Raw genomic sequence first — 15469 nt, 5'->3', positions numbered from 1 at the left:
GCACATAATCAGATGCTATGCAAAGGCCATTTGATATCTGATTGATGGATAATGAAGTTTTAAACTACCAAAGCTAGAAGATGAGTTATAATTATAAAGCTATATAGCTTTACAAGCTTTCATTAAGTAGTCTATGTAGACAAAAAAAATTAAAATAAAATAAGATGGTCAGATAGAGGCACATTTCTTACCTACAACACCAAAAGCTGAGACAGCTCGAAATAACCCAGAAGATCCTTTCTGTCCCATCTTTGTTCTATTTCCTAGATCCAAGCGGCCAAGAAGTTCCCGTACTTCCTGCTGAGTATATACATGCTAAAAAATAAGCAAATAAGCAAATGTAATCTAGAAGGTTGTGCTTATTTGTTATTCTTTACCCCTGAAAATTAAAAGTTGCATATAAGAATCAAAGCTATTTCAATAAGTAACTAAAAATAATGTATGACTAAGGTACAATTTTTAAAAACCAACAAGTTCTTTAACAGAAGTTAATGTTAATTTCTAATTGTTAAGTTATTGGATCATATTACTGTTAGGATAAGCAGCCCAGTCATGCCAAAGATGGCACCTCTCCGGCTTCTCTTCCGGATTATGCTGACTACCTCATAGCTTGCCAAAGGGGCCACGGGATGCCCAACAACCAGTCCCCTGATAACACACTCACTGGGGTATGAGCCACCCAATCAGTAAACGCCCCGAACTTTGTGCGATCTTCCGCTGTGAGCGGAATCCCCCTCCTCCCAGCTGCCTGATATAAAAGGGAGTTGGGCTGTCTTAATAAAGCTTTTGCTTGCTTGCTTGCTTGCTTATCTCCGAAGGCTGGCTTTGGGTCTTTCCTGAGCTGACCCCCCTTCACTGGTCCCAAAAGACCCCCAGACCCCTTCAATTACCATATTAAAAATTATGTTATAGCCGGGCGTGGTGGCGCACGCTTGTAATCCCCATGCTTGGGAGGCTGAGACAGGAGGATCGCGCAGGTTCGAAGCCAGCCGCGCGTGCTGGCTTAGGAGACCCTGTTTCCAAATAAAAATGTAAAAATAGGTCTGGGAGTGTAGCCCGGAGGTAGAAGGGCTTCCAGGAACCCCAGTACCACCAAAAAAAAAAAAAAAAAAAATATATATATATATATATTACATGTTATAATCTTACACTGTGAACCAGAGATTCAGACATTTAAGGGGTTCATAAGAATATTTCAGCAAGTCTGTGAATCCCTTAAAACTTTGTGCAAATTTTTGAAAATATGTGCATTTTTAAGAGAATTCCCATAGCCATTAAATTCTCAATGGGTTCCTTAACCAATCATTCCCATCCCCAAATAAGGCCAAGAAGCATACATTAATAAACACTCCCAAGCAGATGGGGGGTGATCGACTCCCAGGAGTAGTGCAAGAAATCTTTTACAAATAAGAACTTATCCAAAATATTACAACACAGAAAATAGTTGTGCAAAGAACTTAATAAAAATGAATTTCAAATTATAGCTACTGATATACTTGAAAAACCAGAAATTGGTATGAATTCAGAAATATTCACAAGCAGAAACTTCAATACAACGGGTGGGCGTTTTCATTGGATAAACTAAAATTAACTATTTAACAGAACTATGTTATACTTTACTTTTGACTAGCACCTTCATGTTTCTGTGCTACCTAAATTAAACCTCTGTATTACTGACTCTGTGTAACATAATATCCAGATAAGAATAGTTTAGCATTTCTTTAGTGTACAGCAAGTCCTCAGAAGAGGCCCTAAAGGTGATTTTTAGCAGTGTAACAATAAGTCTGTGGCACAGAAGCCTTCTCTGACTTCAAATAACTTCACACTAAAGTGTAGTAATAGAAAATCTCTCTATGGTAGATTCGATATTAAATTACACTGTCTCCTAAAATGTCAACTCATATATATATATATACATATACATATATATATATATGTATATGTACATATATATATACATAAACATTACCTTATCTGAAGAGAGTGTTTCAAAAATCAAATCGAGAGGCAAATTATATTTCAAGCATAGTTCTTAACATTAGTAATTTCTAGAAATCAGATTAGAGATTCAAATTCTAGTCAACCAAGAAAAATAATAACTTCTAGATACATAATTAAAAATAATATATCACTAATCTTTAAACAACATATATATGAACATTTATGTTTATATTCAGGTTTACAAGATACTTACCCTATCATCAATTATGACCAGATCTTTTGGTTCTGTTCTATCAATTTTCAGGACACGATATTTTGTTTCTGCATGATTACTCCCAACTAGAAAGTATCTCTACAAATAAAAAGGAATGTCATTAGTTTTTAAAGGCATTTTGTCCTATACATATTTCATAAAAACTTAAGATTTTAAAAGTACATTAATAATGTCAGGTTACTTTTTAAAGAATGTTCCTGTTAAGTAAAACTGACAAAGAAAGACTGATTCCAAAAGGTCAAACTTTAAAATTGAAATATTCTTAGTGGCTTCATGATAAGTATCAGTCTTCATGTCTGAAATAGTCCCAGTCATCAGGTCAGATGAATTTGATGATATTATAAAATTAGAGATTAACCTGACTGATTGGAGACTGGTGTTTGAACTTTAGTAGGAAGAAGCAGCTCTGGCAAGAATTAGAAAGCTCAACATATAATCAGGAAGCTTAGTCTATCATGGCTATTAAAATATTGATAGTTCGTCAAAGAAATCTTCAAACATTTCCTATAGACGTATAACAATGACTTTACCAGAACAACTATAAAAATCCACCCCAAAGTCCTATAAAAAATTAAAACGGCTGCCTTTCCAAAATGGCCTTTTATAGTTAAGCTACAGGAAATAGTTAATATTTTTTATCTCTTAAAACACTTCTTTAGATCATTATACCTGAATACAATAACATCAGTCTTAAGAAGTTAAGTAAATACAGAGAATAAAATGGAAAATAAAATGGAAAATAATAACCATATTTTAAATGGAAATGCTCTTAAGAAAAACTAAACGAGATAAAATTTGGGGAAGGAATTGATACTGGGGATCAGACCCAGAGCCTTGCACAGGCTAAGCACTTTTTCTATTGCTAGATCACATCCCCAGGGCCTAGATAAATTATTTTTAAAATGCTTTTAAGAAGACAGGTAAAGCTCCATTAAAAAGAAAAAATTATCTAAAGATATTTTGCTGCAAGTATGCCCTTAAAAAATGAAACTTTTTGAACATTGTAAAAATTGAGAAAACACTGCCACAGCCAACTAGCAGTTTACTACTTCACTGGTCACAAAAGTTGGATTAAGTGGTCAATAAAGTGGTGAATAAAGAATGTAGATCACAGGAAATCATAGCAGGAAACATTAATGTGGATTACTATAGATGTAGAAAAGAACAGAAGAGAACTGGGCATGGTAGCACACACTTGTAACCCCAGCATTTGGGATACTGAGACGGGAAGATCGTGGTTCGTGGACAGCCTCAGCTACTTAGTGAGGCCCTTTGCAACTCAATGAGACCCTGTTTCAAAATAAAGAATAAAAAAAAATAGGGCTGAAGGTATTGCTCGGTGGTAGAATGCACCTGGTGCTCCATCCCCAGTACTGAAAGAAAGAAAGAAAGAAAGAAAGAAAGAAAGAAAGAAAGAAAGAAAGAAAGACAGACTAGAACTGAGCCTTCAAAAATGGATAAGATTTAACTGTTTATCAGAATATGAACGTTTGGTTATACTGTTTTAACTCTTAATCTGTAGCAATCAGTTGAAGTTTTATTATTATCATGTAGATGGCCACTTGCTAAATAACAGCATTTGGGTCAACATGGGACCTCGTGTAAGATGCTGGTCCCTTAAAATTATTATATCAGTGAATGACATAGCTTAGTTTGTGTAAGTACATTATATGATGTTTTTATAACAACAAAATTATGTGATGATATATTTCTTACAACTCGTCTCTGTTAAGTGACCTGTGAAAATATACATTTTATTAAGGTATGATCTACTTACAGGTTATGAAGAGTAAAACTATGTTAAGAGATGATAGGTTAGCCTGGTCTCAAAAAGGAAGGCTAACCAAAAAACTCAATACCTCATCTCCTAGAAGATTAAAGGGTCTTGATGATATTACCAGTTATAAAGAGGTGGAAATGAACCAATTCTAATAATAATAATTAGTAGGCGGGCACAGTGGTGCACACGTATAATCCCAGTACTTGGGAAGCTGAGACAGGAGGATTGCAGGATCACAGCCAGCCTCAGCATTTTAGCGAGGCCCTCTGCAACTTAGTGAGACCCCTTTTCAAAATAAAAATTAAAATAAGGCTGGGAGTGTAGCTCAGAGGTAAAACAACCCGGAGTTCAATCCCCACAAAACACACACACACACACACACACACACACACACACACACTCTAAAATAATAATAATAATAATAATAATAATAATAATAAGCTGGGTGTGGTGGTGCACACTTGTAATCCTGGTATTTGGGAGGCTAAGACAGGAGTATTGCAGGTTCGCTGCCAACCTCAGCTACTTAGTGAGGCTCTCCACAACTTAGTGATACCCTGTTCCAAAATAAAGAAGAAAAAATAGGCTAGGGGTATAGAACAGGAGGTAGAATGCCCTGAGTTCAATCCCCAGTAACAGAAGAAGAAGAAGAAGAAGAAGAAGAAGAAGAAGAAGAAGAAGAAGAAGAAGAAGAAGAGGAGGAGGAGGAGGAGGAGGAGGAGGAGGAGGAGGAGGAGGAGGAGGAGGAGGAGGAGGAGGAGGAGGAGTTGTTGTTGGAGTTGGAGGAGGAAGTGATAGTAGTAGTAGTAGTACTAAACTACATTGGGACATCTAGTAATAAGACTCCATGTTGTGGAGGAGCAGTTAGAAGGGTAGGGACATAGAGAGAGAAGGAGGAGATCAAAGAATCTCAGTGAGGCTTCAGTTCATTCCCGTCCATGAGGCCCAACCCACTGCTGAGAGGAGAGGGGCTAACCAACCTAAAAATTCAGAAGTATAATTTGTAAATTATTCATAATCATTAGCAGAAAAAAGAGTGACCTTGAGAACTTCTTGAGGAAAAACAGCTCCCAGGAGAGGGGACAGCAAGAACAAAGACCTGATAGAGGAAGAAGCTTGCTGTATTCTGTATTCGTTATAGGAACAAGGTCGAGAAAATACTCACAAAGCACCTTACAGAGAGTTCAATGTGCGACACAAAGAAGACACTCAATAGGTGTTCCTTTTCTTTCTTTTATTTTAAAGACATTAGTGAGTCTATGCCATTGTATTTGAGGAAAAGGAAAGGGAAAAAAGAGAGTGTACCCAAGAGAGGAAAGCACATGCAGGACCAGAATGGAACCAGAATAGGAGAGTGCACCAGCCTGTAGTCACCAGTCTTTGTCCTCAGGAAGATGAGGGTGCAAATTAACAGCCAGGAATAATGCGCTCTAATAGAGGAGTGAACAAGATGCAAAGAGAACATGGGACAGGCGCTTCATTCCTGTGGGATGGTGAGAGCAAGCTACCTAGAGAGGCTGGTATTGTCTTCATGCAGAGTCTGGCCTTGAAGGACCTCTAAGCAGAATTCTGTGTACTGAGCCAAGTTTAGATAAGTGATAGCCTCCATTTCTATCAGCAACAATCCTCACTCATCACCCATCCTCCTCACCCTGAGGCAATTTTGTTTATATCTGAGCTTACTACTTGCTTCCAGAGAACATGTCTAAATTTGTTTGGAGCTTGCCTTCCTTCTTAATTTAACTATCAGCACCTTAAGAGCGTGGAACTAACCCTTTAATATAACCTCTGTGCATTTTAATTCCTAGTCTACTACTGCAATCTGGCTCCATAGGCGTTGAGTAAATGTTAGGAGAAAGAACCACCTACCACAGAGTAATCTTTTAATTTGCTGAGTAATTTTCTACAACATTTACATTAACCTATCTTTTCTGGGTAAGCACACAGCAAGATGGCTCTCCTGGGTCAACCACTTAGCAAAAAAGCACATCACTGTATTAAGAAAGGTAAAATCCCTAAATGAAACTCCTAGAATTTTTATAGATCCTAGAAATTCTAAAGACATTGTAATAAGAATATGACTTAGCAGTCTGTAATAAAAAGACATGTCCTTATATGCTAGTGGGAAAATGTGCTATTGGCCTTTGAATTACACACAGAAATGTAGATCTACACCTCCCATATTTAGATCCTTCCAAAGAGTCCATGAGTCACAGCAAGCCAAAAGCTAAAATCTACAATTTTAGATTTTAGAAACAGATCTGAGTGGGGAGAAAGAAACAGGAAACAGTATAACTATCTACATTCTCTATTCTGAAAGAGTCTAAGTGATCAAAGAACCTTACAATTGTTTTGTGCAGAAAATAGTGACCTCATGTGGAGCTGGTTATGTGGGAAAGAAAACCAGAGCTTTCTGTGGGCCCCCTGTGGACAGCAGAATTGTTGTCTGCACTGCCCTCTGGTGGGCAGTTGAAATTTATTTTCATACTAATTTTTATCATCATCATCATCATCATTATTATTATTGAAGTAATTTCCAGAAAGGCCTTGTTTGTACTTCATCTTCTTTCCTCCCATTTGAACACAGCAACCGTATCACTGTGTATACCTTAGAATTTGTTTTATTTAATTAGTATGCTTCAAAATTGATCTCAGCATTTGGGAGCTTAAAAATTGCCCTAAAGTATCTTTTCCTTAATTCTGTTCCATGCTGATTTTTTCTAATTTTTTTTATTTTGAAAAAATGTTCAAACCTATAGTAAGGTAACAGAACAGTACAATAAACACCATACGCCCTTCACCTAGAGTCACCAAATGTTAACACTGCATTGCATTTGTTTTCTCCTTCCTCTCTCCTGATAAAAGGCTCTTTTTAGCCATTTGGAATGAATACAGGTATCATAACACATCGGTCCTAGAAGCCTCAACTTGTACTTCCCAAGTAAAGGACAATCTCTGACATAGGTGTAATACCATTGATGTAATTTTATCTATATACAACCCATATTCAAATTTTCTCAAGTGTGCATATAATATTCTCTATAACTATCTTTTTAGAAGAACAGAATCCAATCCAGAATTGTGTTGCATTGTTTACTGTGTCTTTTTATCTCTTTTAATCTGAAATAGTCTCCCTGGCTTTGCCTTTCATGATCTCAACACTTTTAAAGAGCCTACTTTTTTTTTTAAACTAACCTTGGTTTTCTATTGACCACTTACTAATGAATGTCTCATATACATCAGAACTGTTACAGACCTGAGGGAAAGATAAATCCAAGGCTTAATTTGGAGATACAACTTGTTGGTGGACCAGATTGGGAAAGGGAGTAATAAATCCAATTGTGTTTGTTTGAGCAACTAGCTTGATGTAGTGGTGACACTCATTGATGGAGGGATGGCTGAAGAAACAGGCTTGAGGGAAACTGAATAGTCCTGTTCACAACATGCCCAAAGACATCAAGTGAGAGCAGGTATATGAATCTGGAGCTCAAAGAAGAGATCTCAGTGGTGTCATCAGCACATATATTGTATTTCAAGCCAGGAGACCGGTTTAAACCCCACAGGGAGAATAGAGATAGAGCTGAGGCCCTCAAAACCGAACCTGAGGGACTCCATTACCTACAGGCTGGATACACAGAAGGAAATAGCTAAGAAGCTGAGAGAAATGGTCAGTTAACAGAAAAATCTCTGCCCAGGATGGGCTCCTTGAAGCAAAAAAAGGAGATCATCTGAAAAAGGTGAGAGCAGACCCACCTGCATCAAACACTGCTGAGGAATCAAGTGCAGCATGGACAGAACATCCCAAAAAGAGGTCAAACCCACATCAGAGCTGGCTGAAGTGCAAATGGGAGGATCTGGAAATGGATGAAGAGCAACTCTGATCCTCCCAAACACCAAAAACCATAGTAAGGGTTTTTTTATGTTTGTTTTTAGGCACAAACTCCAGTGGCAAAAAGAGAAAACAATAATAGTAATTATAAAACCATGAAACTGAAAAGCATGTCCCAGAAAGCTGAATCCTAAAGTGGAGTGGAGAATTTACACCACAGAACCTCCATTTTATACCAAAGACTTTCCAAAAGGCATGGAAATTTGTGGAACCTGATGCTTCTGAAGTATTTGAAGAGGATGAAAAAGAAATTGTACATGCTTCTATAAAGAAAAAAATCAGGCTTTGAACTAACGATAAAAGAAAAAACAGAAATTCTCAGGAGTCATACTGGAAGGTGGTAGACAAGGATTTAATACCTTCAAGATTCTCTAATTGAACAGTAAGCTTATCAATCATGCCTAATGATGGTATAAGTGTTTTTAGAACATATAGTCTAAAAAAATACCTTCCATGAATCCTCTTTCATGAAGAAACTGCTCTACCAAAAGGAGGGCAAAAATTAAGAATCAGGAAATTACACAGTGTAGGAAAACAGAAATTGTCACAAAGAGAAAACAGGACAATGGTGAAGGGAAGTCCCAAGATGACAGCCATGCCATAGGCCTCTGGAGCAGCCAGTCCAGATCTGACCCACTGCTTCAAGAAGATGAAATCTATAAAATATCTAAGGTGTGTGAATGTGTTGAGAACAGATTTACATAGCTAGGGGAAAGTTGGGGTTAAATTTATTATAAATTCATAGTAAGACCTAGAGATTGTAGAAAGAAGAAAAGGTCAAGTGCTTGCCAAGTCTAAAGTAGTCAAGGACCCATAGTTCAAATGCAAGGTGAGAAAAAGAAAATGTCCAAGAGCAACAGGGAAGAAAAGGCAGCAATAACTGGAGTAAATAAGATCTCCACAAATCAGGAATGCAACAGTTTGAATGCATAATCATGTAAACAGGTACATATGTGGGGAAATGTTTGTAAATATGTTTGTAGATATGTGGAAGGATGCCTGTTTGAGAGGTGGGGGGTAAAGAATTAGGATTATTCTTTTTTGTGTGTATGTGGTACCAGACTACACTCCCAGACCTATTTTATATTTTATTTGGAAACGGAGTCTGTTAAGCCAGCGAGGCTGGCTTCGAACCTGCGCGATTCTCCTGTCTCCGCCTCCCAAGCGCAGGGATTACAAGCGTGCGCCACCACGCCCGGCAGGATTATTCTTTTTAAAAGGCTGTATACAAAAAAGACTTAATACACATTAGGATATAAAATGATCTAAGCCAACTCTTTCCTGAAAGTTGAGTGTCATTGTACAAGAAAAGCTTAAAATTGTGGTATGTAACTTTAACAGTGGTGACTTGGTAAAGATGAATGTGTTTCTAAAATATACACATGGTATCCAAATGGAATACAATAGGCAATCCATTTAATAGGAAATTTAGTATCTACTAACATTATTATCTCCTTTTATACTGACAGGCTAATTAATCATTCACATTTCATCTGAGGGAGGAAGATCACCCTTTTTAAAAGGGAAGAAATATCAAGTTGTGTGACAGCTTCAATTAACGTTCAACTTCACCTGAACTTTCAGATTAAATGCATTACTTTTAGAGAAGATTTGGAAGTTACTTCTCACAGTCTTAGGAGTACTGCAGAATTGCTGCCTCCCTTAGCCCAGAAAAGGGAAGTGAATCTCAGAGTCTAAAGAGGGATGTCTGAATACACCTGCTATAGCTTCATGACTTCACTTGGAGAAGCTTCAAATCCTCTAGAGACAAACGTGTGAAATCCTGTCACCTCTGACCACATTCTCTAAGCCCATTATAACCACTAAGCTTCTTTCTCCCATTTATATCCTCTGGTCCCTGCTCCAGTTCCTCAGCCAACCATACTCTGTTTTGTTCTCTCTCGTCCCCTAATTACACAAATCAAGACTAATTAAGGTATATTCCTCATGATGTGGTTCTTGATTATTTTATTCTATTTTATTCAGATAGGAGGGCTTCCTCACACCCTTTTACAATGTAGGCAATAAATACGTACAAACAATTTTTAGGTATAAGAGTAGAGATTATGGTAAAAATATTCCCCTACAAAATACATATGCAGACACATACAACCTTAGTTCTGTTCAGCTACCCACTTTAAAAATCAAAGACTTTATGTCAATTTCTTTGGTTTAAAATGGGCACTTACTGTGATGCTAAGACCCCCCACCCCAGGGCATCCCATATTAAGTAAAGTCACCTGTAAACTGAAAACCACCTAGGCAAATTGCAGTTTCACCCAAGATAACTTAGGTTGCTAAATCTCCTGTGGGCAATCCATAGTTGCACTGAACAATATGAGTGTTAGGCCCAGGCCACAGGTCAGATGAGACCAGAGTAGGATCACAGGAGCCAGAGGGCAGCAGCAAGGTGCTGGGTACCCAGGAGAACAAGTACATTTGGGATGGGCTGGCCTTTCACAGACCAGAACTATACCTCCTACATGCTATCTACCAAAACAACTTCCTTTCCTCTCCAAATACTCCTCAGGAGAAAGAGTACCTAATTATTCTTCTAGATGAAGCCTCAAGATGAGAAACAGCCATCTTACCCACTGTCTCTTTTGCTCCTTAATGTGACTCTTAACTCCTCCATAAACAGTACACTCCCACCAAATAAAATAAGAATGCCTCTTTCTCTTAGATACGTGTTCCCAATGACCTTGGTCAATCTTTTCCTTATGACTGGTTAAAAAAAAAATGGGAATCTATTTTTATTTTATTGCTTTAGTTATTAGCAGACTGAATGTTTTTCATATTCATATTTTTTTTTTGCAGTACTAGATATAGAACCCAGGGGCATTCTGCCTCTGAGCTACAGCCCCAGCCCTATTTTTTATTCTTTATTTTGAAACAAGGTCTCACTGAGTTGCAGAGGATCTCACTAAGTAGCTGAGGCTGTCTATAAATTGCGATCCTCTGTCTCAGCCTCCCAAATGCCTGGCCATATTCATACTTCTTTTGGGTGAATTATCTGTTTATTTACTTGTCTTTTTTATAGATGTTTTATTTTTCAGACTGATTAATAAAATATTTTTGCATGTAAGGATATACGAAAATACTTTATCTGTTGTCTGGGCTACTAATACTCTTCCCATCTGTCATTAGGCTTTTGACTATATTTTAATTTACATGCATCATTTTAGATGATTTATATTAGAAAAAAGTATAAAGCTAGAGAAAGATAGTGTGAATGTTAGGGTATAAATGTTAATGTTATCCCCAAATGTGTATGTTGGAATCTAATCCACAATGCAATAGTATTAAGAAGTGGGCTTCTAGAGGTGATTAGGTCATAAGGGAGAACCTTCAGTGCCTTTATAAAAGAGATAGGCGGGAGCTTTATCTGCCCCTTCAACCATGTGAGGACACTGCAGACCCTCATAAGACACTGAACCAGCAGGCACCTCAACGTTGGACCTCATAGGCCTCGAGAACTGTGAAAAATAAATGTTTATTGCTTATAACCTTCTAATTTATGGCATTTTGTTAAAAGAATCCAAATGGACTAAGATACTGATTAATCCAAAATCTATAAGAGGAAAAAATAATAAGTCTAAGAGCAAAAATTTATTAAGCAGAAAATAAATAATAGACAAATTAAGGCAAAAATAGGTTCTTTTAAGTGATTAATAAAATTCATAAACCCCTAGAAGAGGGATCAAAAAAATGAGAAAGAACACAAAGTGCCAATGTTAGAAATAAAAGAGTCAGACACGGTAGTAGAAGTTTGTAATCTCAGTACTTGGAAGGCTGAGACACGAGCATGGTGGTTCACGGCCAGCCTCAGCAACTTAGTGAGGCCTTCTGCAATTTAGTGAGACCTTGTTTCAAAATAAAGAATAAATAAATAGAGATGAGGGTGTAGCTCAGAGGTAGAATGACCCTGGGTTCCATTCCCTGTGCCAAATAAAAGAAAAAAGAAATACAAGAAGGATTTGTGCTAAAAATCCTATATCAAAAGGTAGCAATATATTTAACAACTGAGATTAATGGGGAAAATCACTTGAAAAACACAATTTACCAAAGCTGATTCAAGACCCACTAAAAATCTGTGTTGCCCTATGTTTGTTATAGAAACTGATTCATTAACAAAATTCATACACGTGTGGGGTTGGAGTTGCTTTGTGGCAGTGAATTCTAGCACATTTTAAAAAAAAAACGAAACATCAATCCTATATAATAATTTTCAGAAGACAGAAGAAATATTTCTCAACTCATTTTATTAAGCTAGAGGTACCCTGGTATTAAAGATATTAAGCTGGGCATGGTGGCACACACTTGTAATTGCAGCATTTGGGAGGCTGAGACAGGAAGATTGTAGTTTGTGGACAGGCTCAGCTACTTAGTGAGGCCCTTTGCAACTCAGTGAGACCCTAAAGAAAAAAATTAGGGCAGGTCAGAGGTAGAATGTACTTGGGTTCCATCCTCAGTACTGCAAAAAAAAAAAATTAAAGATATTAAAGAAAATGATAGACCATATCCTGAAAATAAAGGTAAAAATTCTTAACAAAATACTAGCACACAGAATCTAGCAATATATGAAAACAATAATAAAGCATGACTAAGCAGGGTATATTCCAAAATTTTCATGTTTCTTTAACATTTGAAAGTGAATTAGTATAATTTACCTTAGTAAGAAAATAAAGAAAATGGCATATACAGATATAGCAAAAAAAAAAAAAAAATTGGACAAAATTCAACATCTACTCAGGATTTTTAAAAACTCTCCACAAACCATGAGTAGAATTTTCAATATGATAAAAGAAATCCACGAAAACCAACAGATTACATCACATTCAATAGTGTGATATAATTCAAGAGTTAAAGCAGGCGTGGTGGCACACGCTTGTAATCCCAGTACCTGGGAAGCTGAGACAAGAGGATCACAGGTTCACTGCCAGTCTTAGCAACTTGAGAGGTCCTCTGCAACTTGGTGAGACCCTGTTTCAAAATAAAATAAAATAGAGCTGGGGGTATAGCTTGGAGGTAGAATGCACCTGGATTCCATCCCCAGTAACACACACACACACACACACACACACACACACACACACACACACACACTGAAAGACTGATGTTTTTCCCCTTAAGATCAGCAACAAAACAAGAATGTCTACTCTAGCTACTTCTATTTAGTTTTGTACTAGAGGTCCTAGGAAGTACCATCAGGCAAGAAAAAGAAATAAGGCAAAAAAGAGTACACAACCGGGATAGGGGTGTATGTAGCTCAATGGTAGAGCACCTTCCTGATCAAAGCCCTGAGTTCAATCCCCAGCTTTGGGTGGGGGGATATAGATGACCCTCAATAAGTGTTTACTGAATTTATATTAAATTAGATATGACTAGACAGACAAGTTGAGACAAATCATATGGCTCTGAATGTCAAGCTAAGGAATTCAGAGGTTACTCTCTTCTGAATGGGGCCACTGAAGATTTCTGAGGAAAAAAAAAGGCCTATGCTATGAATTGTGCTTTAGGAAAGACACCGAACAAGCTGGGCATAGTGTCGCACACCTGTAATCCCAGTACTTGGGAGGTTAAGACAGGAGGATGGCCGGTTCCTGCCAGCCTCAGCTACTCAGTGAGATTCTCTGCTACCTAGTGAGACCCTGTTTCAAAATAAAGAATAAAACTAGGGCCAGAGGTATAACTTGAAGAATGCCCCTAGGTTCAATCCACAGTTCTGCAAGAGAAAAGAAAAAGAAAAAGAAAAAGAAAAAAAAAGACACTAACATCTCAGTCATAGTAACATTCAGTTTATTAGTGGACTGAAATCTCTGTGTTTTAAATTACTAATGTTTCTAACTAGGGACATTTACTAGCATATCTTACAAGTAGAAAATTGTATTTCAATATGACTCTCTTCAGAGAACTGAGGCTACTTGCAAATAAGTATATTAGATAATTTCATCATCTGGTCTGGATCTAATCAAATGAAGTTGTCAGCAAAATTAATTTAGAATCAATGATTCCCCGGGCGTGGTGGCGCATGCTTGTAATCCCCGCGCTTGGGAGGCGGAGACAGGAGGATCGCGAAGGTTAGAAGCCTGCCGCGCTGGTTTAAAAGACCCTGTTTCCAAATAAAAAGTATAAAATAGGTCTGGGAGTGTAGCCTGGAGGTAGAAGGGTTTCCAGGAACCCCAATACCACCACCAAAAAAAAAAAAAAAAAAAAAAAAAATCAATGATTCTACATTCATGGCCTGAGGCAAACATACTATTTGAGATGTTATAACTGAGAAACTGTCAAGTAAAGAGCCTCCCTGTACTCTTCAAATGGGGACAACTCAAATTTCCCTGAATGTGCCTTTAAAGACATTTTAGAGCAACGTGACAAGTACTCTATCTACAAGTATTAAGCACATGCAATATTGTCACCAGGAAGTGGGTAATCTTAAATACTGACCCTCATAATACTGCAGTGCCCCAATTTAGAAAAGTTGTACTGTATCAACTTTGCTTTCCAACCACAGAAACCATGTGAATATCTATAAACACCATTCCCTAAAGTGGGGAACTAGTAACCAATTATAAAAAATGACTGGCCTATTCACTATTTACATGGCCATTTGAAGTAATGTAAATAAAGTCAAGTGAAAATAAAGATATTATTCAAACAAACTAGAAAGCAAAAATGAGTTTTTATTTCCTTCTGAATAAGAAGAGAACCAAAATATTCAGCAATAAAAGTGCATATTTAACGTATATCACAGCGATGGTATGCCATGGAATAGAAAGTTACCAAGGCAAAATTTGTTCATACCCCTTCCTGTACTGTAACTCGTGAACTCTAGACTTTTAAAAGACTTTCTGAAAGGTGATACGAACCCAGTAACTCATACAGAACCCCAGGAACAGTTCCTGAGGCACCTGTTCAGCCAGAGCTTGTAAGTAGAAGTATGTACATGCGACCCCCAGGCCTCCCCCAAGGCTATGGACGGAATCAGGGAACCGAGGAGGGAGAGAGGAAGGGGGGGCGGGGTGCTGGTCGGCCCTACGACCCCACACCCACCCGCCGACCGCCATCCTCCTGCCGGCGCCGATACTCACAGCTCTGGTCTCATACAGAACCAGCTTCTGGACCGAGCTGATAATGGGGGCGGCGGCCGTGGGCATGGCCGGCACAAAAGGGGACCCCACGACAGGGCACCAGGCCGCGGCCCAGGCAGTGGCAGCCGCCGGATCACCCGAGGAGCCCCGGCAAGAAGACACCTCAGAACTCGGACACCAGATCCAGCTGCGAAAAACACTGACTGCGCTGGACGACCCGCGGAGGCTCAGGTGCTTCCGGGTTCCTGCGCCCCGCCTCCAGTCAAACCCCGCCCAGGCGCGAAGGGGCGGGGCTGGAGGGAACACCCTAGAGAGGGTGTGTGGAGACTCCCGGAACCTGCGTGGTGCTGAGGGTGGAAGCTAAAGGCGCCATCTTTGATATGGGCAGAAGAAAAAGTGGGCGGAGAAAAAGCCTCAATTTGTAGAGTTTCTCGTTCTTCTCCACCCTCTGGAAAAGGGGGGAAAATTTGGAATTGATTTGCTTCTTTTGAGAG

At 38.4% G+C, this 15469-nt stretch overlaps 1 protein-coding gene across 1 annotated transcript in view; it reads right to left on the bottom strand.

Moving 5' to 3' along the window:
- Positions 1 to 15041, bottom strand: part of FIG4 (FIG4 phosphoinositide 5-phosphatase) — a gene marked incomplete at both ends in the record, with an annotated part of 134712 nt that extends 119671 nt beyond the window's left edge. Inside the window, 3 exons of the mRNA XM_080700458.1 lie at positions 192 to 315; positions 2195 to 2293; positions 14976 to 15041. Of these exons, the coding sequence (XP_080556584.1) occupies positions 192 to 315; positions 2195 to 2293; positions 14976 to 15041 (289 nt within the window). The remainder of the gene's footprint in view (positions 1 to 191; positions 316 to 2194; positions 2294 to 14975) is intronic.
- Positions 15042 to 15469: the final 428 nt, after the last annotated feature.

The sequence above is a fragment of the Muscardinus avellanarius genome (assembly GCF_963383645.1).
Source record: "Muscardinus avellanarius genome assembly, chromosome: 8".
NCBI lineage: Eukaryota > Metazoa > Chordata > Mammalia > Rodentia > Gliridae > Muscardinus > Muscardinus avellanarius.
This window is presented reverse-complemented; position numbering and strand designations above follow the sequence as displayed.